The sequence below is a fragment of the Arachis ipaensis genome, chromosome B03 (assembly GCF_000816755.2).
Source record: "Arachis ipaensis cultivar K30076 chromosome B03, Araip1.1, whole genome shotgun sequence".
Lineage (NCBI taxonomy): Eukaryota > Viridiplantae > Streptophyta > Magnoliopsida > Fabales > Fabaceae > Arachis > Arachis ipaensis.
Genome location: NC_029787.2, coordinates 79907372 through 79915364, shown reverse-complemented (window position 1 = coordinate 79915364; position 7993 = coordinate 79907372). Strand labels below are relative to the sequence as shown.

Sequence of the window (7993 nt, the reverse complement as noted above, 5' to 3'; positions counted from 1 at the left end):
AATAGAACGAAAGAAACATAAAAAGGTTAAAAAAATTAAAGAAAGAAAGAGAAAAGAACGCCACTACGGAAGGAGGAGAAAGGCAAAAGAGAGACCCAAAAACAGGAAATAACGCAAATCAGAGAAAAAATAATATTAATTTTTTAATTCTTTCGGGAGTCTTGATTAAGAATTTAGTTAAACAACGACTAAAATTAATTTAGCATAGTCCCAATAATTAAAATTGTTTTTAACGAGGAGGGTTGAACCACTTATATTTGCGGGAACACAATGCCTTGTTAATTGGGGTTTAGGCTTTTTTCATGGGAAACAAATAATTACTTAAAAGAACTTGGAATTACAGATTACCATTGTATAACACCATGAATCCTGAATCTGCTAGCAAAAAAATCAAAAGGCAAGTCATCAATGGAACTCGACACGCAGCAGTAGTTAGCAATGTACAAATGCTACGGAACCCTAACTAATAACTACCTAATTATGATACAAGAAATCGTGTCAAGAATTCCAACGAAGTCACAAGTAAAGATGGAGACACAGCTGGAACAAATTGGAAGCAAAAATCCTATACTGCATCAGTAGGAGGAGGATGGTGGACATCAGAATGCTCCCTCAATAATCCAACAGATCCATAATCTGTAAGGTCTTCAAAAACCAACTAGCCAAGCACCGAATACCTATTTACTCTACATGTGTGACATCTGCAAACAATTACAAAAAATTAGAAATAGTCAAACAGAACCATAAACCAGCAAAGCACATAAAGATAACAATTTGAGAAAATAGAGAGAGTAAAGAAGATCAAAATGAAGAACCTAGACAGTTAAAAATAGAGAACCGGAAACCAGCATTTCAAAATCAGCAACACAAGCCAATACAGTAAACACCCGATCATTTTTGACAGCTGCTAATAAAGACAGTGGAACAACCAAAAAAAGAAAAATGTAATCCGGATTTAAACAACTCAGGTACTCAAAAAACCACAAATGCCTCTTATAATAGTGCCCACATAAAACAACTAGTTCCAACGAGCAGAACCAAAAAAGACATCTCAGAAGAACAATATTGACATTTTTTCATCCAGTGATAAGTCATAAGTTTGCATTAATCCAAGTATAATCTATTATCATCCGATTAAAAACAGCATCATGAATAACTTATCTATTTAATGCAAAAGCTAATTTTGATTTAGGAGTCCAGCGCTTAAACTCATGATGTACTCAGCAAATACAATTGAACGATAACCAAATTATAAGCTCCAACGCCAACTTAAGTACAGTACATATAACTCGCATATTTTCTTTGGACATTAAAGCTCCAGAGAGAGAATAAATATAGAAGAAAATTTAGTAAACATATTATATAGCACCTGAGATAAATCATACACATTATACAAAAATACAGGGATTGAACAAAATCGAGAAGGAATAGAAAAATACTATTAAGAACCAAATCATCATAAAAGCCAATATACAATTTAAATATACAGAAATCTAACTGACAGTATAGCACCATCGTATCCTTTGATTCCTAAGTGGAAGAGACTAATCTCTTGTTCAATAAATAAAAATACTAGCTCATATGGAGAATGAAAAAGAACAAAATGAACTCAAAATTAGTGGTAACTAACAATAAAATTGGTCCATCGCATGCGTAAACAATAAACATACTTGAAGCAAAAAAGATGGAATAAACTAATTATATCAAAGGAAAGTAAATAGAAGAAATTAGAATCAGTACACAGTGTAGACAATGAAGTTGATATCCATCATATTGCTATATTAGTGTGATTGAAAACCTTGTGATTTCAATACTCTCAAGAATCAAAATTTTTTCCCATGCTTTGGCATTAAAAACAACCACCGTGCCTCACCACTGCCATCATCATTGTTGCCATCACTCCCACCACCTCCATCATCATCAACCATGCTTGTAGGTCTTGCCTTCTATGGATTTTGATATAGATAGACTTAGTGAGGACGGTGGGGAGCAGGGGGCACGGGGCTGGATGTTGGTTGTTAAAGGAAGTGTTGGTGGCAGAGGAACCACCGTGAATAATTTCAAACAAGTTAATTCAAACATATGCTGAACATTGTAATTCAGTTCAACTTTTTTTTCGTTCGAAATCAAACAATTCTCAAAATTAATTCAATTCTCTCAAGAATTATGTTGATCTCTACATAAGTTTTGAAACACACTGTATGCTCATTAATGCTGATATGACTCGGTGGAGTTTAACTAAACCTTGTTCACTTTTTAGAACATGGACTATATCTTGAATGGGGTAACAAAATACCACTAGATGATATCAAAACAGAGGGAGGAAGAAGCAAATGACTATTCATCCGCATGTTTACAAAATAGCTTAAAATTCTTTTACTGACAACCTAAATTGAATATTGAATAGTATAATCTAATTGTAGCATGCTAGCATGGTCCAATTATACAAAATTTAGACAAGTATTCAGTTAGATAATTGCCTCGTAATTACTGAACACATATCACATGACTGACTTTTCAATATGTAACATAAATACGAGTGGGTCGACTCGAATGTGTTTGCAAACAATATACAAGCCGGCAACACCGGAAATGCACTTAACCACACAAACCTTGGCAATTAGGCAAATCATTCATGGCGAGACCATTACTCATAGTGATGGTTAAAAAGAAAAGATTCAAAGCTACATACATGACACTTCAGAATGAAGGATCCTACCTCACTAATACCAGTGTTAACCAAGAAGTAATGATTCGAAAATGATAAAGAATGCATAAACTATAATAGCCACAAAGTATAATGCAGAATAAAACTTCAGAGGCTGTAATTTTACCTGACATAACTCAGGTTCCTTGTGACCCTGCATCAGATCCAGATGCTGAGGAACTGTCACTATCTGAATCTGCAAATGAGTAACAATGGACATTTGACTTCAAAATAAGAAATATCACATATAACAGGCAACATGTGCTAGCTAAAGTTACTAATCAAAGTACCACTTGAAGAAGATCCAGAATCACTGCTTGAGCTGCTTGAACTACTTGACCTACTTGCATTATCAGCTTGATTTCCCCCTTGCACAGGCAAGGATGGATGAACATTTCGTTCTTCTGCTAATAAGAAAGCAATAAACATATCTCTTTAAAAAAAATTGATATAAATAGTGATTCAAATGACAACTCAGATTCTTAGGAATCTCACCTGCTTGTGTTGCTCTAGGGACGTCCAACATAACTGGTACCTGGCTCTAAATAAAGAGATAAAATACATTAGAAATAACGGTCCACCAAAGAGGCAATGCCAATTTGACAAAATTCAATGGTTTACCTTCTGCAGGGCATTCCGCTGAGCTTCTGCTCTAGCTTGTGCAAGCTCCGCCTTCCTCTTGTTTTTACTTAAACTTTTCTTATAGTTCGTCACAAATCTATCAAGCTCCCAGAGTGTCTCAGCATCCACACTATCAATATCAACTTCAATCTCATCATCATGTTGATGAAGTGCTGAATTTCTCTTCTTAATGATCTGTACAATAGCATCAAGCTTCTCTGAAGGTAAACTTTGAAGGTTTGTGCTTAGCTTTTGCTTTTCCTCAAATGTCATGTCTCTTTTATTAGGATCTTTTGCCTTTGGCTTTTTTGGAGCTGGTGTTCTACTTGATGGAGTAATGTTCATGAGTCTCGGAGTGTGAGCCATTGATTCTGACCTATCCAAAATCCTTCTCATATCAAGAGGAGGAGGAGGAAAAGTAGGAACCTTTCTAGAGAGAGGTGATGGGGCAATGGGAGCTGCCCCATAATCTATGGCATATCTCATCTCACGATTGTAATCCGACTCTATTATAGCCCATCGATCCTCAAATATCTTTGAAAGCTGCTCTGCCATTACATGAACATCTTGTCCCTTTGGATTATATGTCATAGCATTCCGAAGAGTGAGTCTCACATCCTCTGCAAACTCCTTTGGAGATTTGTACCAATTCTTGCTCAGCCTTGACTTCACAGTACCCAAGTCCATTGGATGGGTGATAATACTAAAATAATCATGCAAACCAAGTCCTTCAACATCAACTGGAGAATTAAATACCCAACCGTGTTTGTGTTTCATCAATTTTCCAAGCAATGAACTACAGCTCTTAAGAAACTTGGATCCCATACCAAGACCATGTCCAATTTCTCTCCCACCATGTTTCTTCAAATTCAATTTTGACTTCTTGTTGCTCTCTGCAGGTGGGAATTTATCTTTTGCAAGCAAGAACTCTGAATTACGATAAAACTGGTTTGCTTTAGGCGTTCTCTTCTCCTTTTCAATGTTTTCACCAACCCCTTGGTTATTCTCTAACACTGGTAAACACAAATGCTGATAAGGCCTTATAGACTCTCGTGGAACACCAGCAGAAACCACCTCTGATAGAGAACGCTTTGCTCCACTTCCATTATCAACCCCATCACTAGGTAAAACGCTCAACTGACCATACCCATCAACCTGCCCCTGTTTCCGTTCAATCCTTCCAACAAGATTCCTTACTACATCAAGCTCATTTTCAAGCTTCCATCGAAGCTCTCGCATCTCCTGCTTCGACCTTGAGGACAAATTGATCTTAATTCTGTCCTGCAGCACTGGTGCCAGAGCCTCACTCCCTGAAGGCAAGTTCTGGGTGCTAGGAGCTACACCGCCACTCAGAGGTTCATCATTATGGTGTCGGATATCAGGGCCAGAAGCTTCTTCCTGTGGATGGTTGTAGGAGTCATTAGAAAGCTGTACTACGGGAGGCTGAACAGAATTCCCTTCCTGCATGGCTGAATCCCCATCCTCCAACCTTGAACTCTCCTCAGCTCTTGAACTCTCTTGCGGCCGAGCAGAATTCCCATCCTCCAATCTTGAACCCTCTTTTGGCCGAGCAGAATCCCCATCCTCCAATCTTGAACTCTCTTGTGGTTGTGGCTGAGCAGAATCCTCATCTTCTAACCTTGAACTCTCTTGGGGCTGAGCTGAATCCTTATCCTCTAATATTGAACTCTCTTGCTGCTGAGCAGAGCTCCCATCCTTTAGCGTTGAATTCACTTGAGGCTGCACCAAATCCACATCCTCCAGCACAGCTGTTAGCCGCTGTACTGGCTGTGCTGCTGGTGCAGGTGACTCGGCCAATACCACATCATGACTCTTATCCATTGGCCCATCCCTGTCAATATTCTTGACAGTACGGTCATAGCTTCTGTCAGGTATATTGTTAGTATCGGTGGCAGTGGGAGAGATGGCACTGGGAGTGCCTGTGGTGGCTGCAGTAGTGTCCGCAGCATCGGCCGTGGCACTTGTAGCAGTAGCAGTGTCGTCGTGTTTGGAAGTTGCGGTGTTCTCATTTTTGGCAGTAGAAGTATGGTCGTTTTTAGCGGTGGCGGTGGCGGTGGCGGTGTTCAGGGCGTTGAGGTCTTTCTTGGTGCTTTTGAAGACTCTTCTTGTATACACCTTCCTCTCCGAGAATCTCTGCTTTTCTTTGGCTCCTTCATCTACTCCATCTATAGGTCCCGAAGCCATACATGCATCCAAAACCCTAATTCGAACACCAGCCCCCAAAATCCCCAAAATCCTAGGGTTTTAAACCCAAAAATTAACAATCCGGCAGAAGGAAAAATAAATAGAACAGAAATAGGTACCTAAACCTAGAATCCCTAGGGCTTCATTCCACAGCCAAATCAACCACCGAAATTCCTAGGGCTCACTCGAAACCTTCCCCAAATCAAGGGAAGAAACTACCAGAGCAAAGAAAACGTATCAAGGAGAGAAAGGAACAGTAGGGTTTCGATGCTCGTTTACCTGTGCGTTCCGATCAGATCTCTCTTTCTCTCTCAGTCTCTCTCGTTGTTTCTCTCACTAGAACTTCGTCTTTCTCTCTCTTGGTCGAAACGATTGTCGTTTAAACGAATCGTCACATGTGTTCGGCAACTGAGGGTTCGTGTAGAAGCGTCAACAAAACGAAGCGTTTGGAGCTGTGAAGAGCCGTGCCAGGGGCGGGAAGCATTATATTAGCCAAAATTCGGGATGTAGACTCACGTGAAAATGTATAACATGCAGTTCACGCACCAATGAGGAAGGTCTTTCCTAGGAAAGTGCGAACCACGATAAAAGTAAAGCGCGAGGGGCTTTTATGGCCGAGAGTCTCGTTGGAGAAAATTGTATGTTTCCATAGTAAAAGCAGTGGCGCGTGTTGAGTAACCTCTCGTTATGTGGATTGCTGGTGGCGTTCAATGCTCAAAACTTTCGTACACGCGCTAGTATCGTGGTTTAGACTATTGATCCTTCGTTTTTTTCTTTCCTATTTCGGGTGGGCAAACGGGCTTCATTATGGGTCAAAACCTAAATGCTCGGATTGGATTGTCTTTCTCAGCTTGTGAAATATTTTTACCGAAAAGCTTAGGAGAAGAAGCAGTGTTTAGTAATTTGGGTAATCATTTCTCAACATAAATATTAAATTATTTTTAATAAATTATTAATTAATTTATATATATAAATTTTAATAAATATATTTTCAAATTTTTTATTTTAATAAATAATTTAAAAAATATTTACCAAAATAAATACCCTTTTCTTATCTTGTTTATACTGTAAACGATATTATTTTGCACATATCTTATTTACAGTGTAAACCAAATAACATGTGTAAACGAGATATATGAAAACGAGATAACATGTATCTCGTTTAATTATCACGAGATATATGTATTTATAAATAATTAAATATAATTTTTGAAAATAATAAAAAATATTAATGATTTAAATTGGACCAAACTCTTAAAAATAAAACGTTTCAACTAATAGGAAAGAGGGACGATTTTAAATAATAAGAAAAATAAGCAATCCATTTTAAATAATAGAAAAGATGAACTGTTCAACTGCCCACTATTAACACATTTACTTTTCATTTTAAATAATAAAATACATATAAGATAAATACCATATATGTAATTCCATTATTAATAATAGACTATAGACAAATTTCTAAAAATAAAATTTTATGAATCAATCAGTAATTTTTTATTTTTTTTTAAAGTAGTCCAAACTTATCAATATTTAATAATATGATTTCACAAGTTATAATATGTGATATTAGTCATTGTTATATATATGAAAAATGTGACTTTTTTTTTAGATGACAAAAGGGGTCGAAGACCCCAAAAAGAAAACTAACAAGAACCCCTTAAAATGGGAGAACCAGACAAGTCACGCATAATTATCATAGCTGTATCCGTGGGAGCAACTTCAAAGAGGTGAAGGCCAAAGGGAAGATTATGGCCCTTCTTGGCAAGGTTGTTGGTGCACGAAATTGTGATCATCAATGGCGCCATCAACATGGTACGCTCAATTGTAATCTCAACTTTTTATCACAACTTCGCACAACTAACCAGCAAGTGTACTAGGTCGTCCAAGTAATAAACCTTACGCGAGTAAAGGTCGATCCCACGGAGATTGTTGGTATGAAGCAAGCTATGGTCACCTTGTAAATCTCAGTCAGGCGGATATCAAAAGGTTATGGAGTTTTCGAAATTAAATAAGAAGTAAACATAAAATAAGGATAGAAATACTTATGTAATTCATTGGTTAGAATTTCAGATAAGCGTATAGAGATGCATTCGTTCCTCTGAACCTCTACTTTTCTGCTGTTTTCATCCAATCAATCTTACTCCTTTCCATGGCTGGCTTTATGTAAGGACATCACCGTTGTCAATGGTTACTTTTGATCCTCTCTGAAAAATGGTCCGATGCACTGTCACTGCATGGCTAATCGTCTGGAGGCATCACCCTTGCCAATGGCTGCATCCCATCCTCTTGTGAAAATGGTCCAAATGCTCTGTCATAGCACGGCTAATCATCTGAGGTTCTCGATCATGCTGGAATAGGATTCACTCTCCTTTTGCATCTGTCACTACGCCCAGCACTCGCGAGTTTGAAGTTCATCACAGTCATTCAATCCCAGAGTCCTACTCGAAATACCACAGA

The 7993-nt window shown here is 37.9% G+C and overlaps 1 protein-coding gene across 1 annotated transcript; it reads right to left on the bottom strand.

The window, feature by feature from the left end:
* Nucleotides 304-6067, bottom strand: LOC107630614 (transcription factor GTE4). Its single transcript, XM_021119009.1, has 6 exons — nt 5813-6067; nt 3329-5585; nt 3203-3248; nt 2998-3111; nt 2835-2903; nt 304-701 (listed from the first exon to the last, which is right to left on the bottom strand). Exons 2-5 carry the CDS (start codon nt 5531-5533, stop codon nt 2845-2847), a joined length of 2424 nt encoding a protein of 807 aa, XP_020974668.1. The 5' UTR covers nt 5534-5585; nt 5813-6067; the 3' UTR covers nt 304-701; nt 2835-2844.

Bases quoted from the DNA above. Each gene is read 5' to 3' on its own strand.
- LOC107630614 (XM_021119009.1), bottom strand. From the start codon at position 5,533: ATGGCTTCGGGACCTATAGATGGAGTAGATGAAGGAGCCAAAGAAAAG. The intron at 3,249-3,328 runs GTAAACCATTGA...CTCTTTATTTAG, and splicing joins AGCGGAATGCCCTGCAGAAG to AGCCAGGTACCAGTTATGTT. The intron at 3,112-3,202 runs GTGAGATTCCTA...TCTTATTAGCAG, and splicing joins CCCTAGAGCAACACAAGCAG to AAGAACGAAATGTTCATCCA.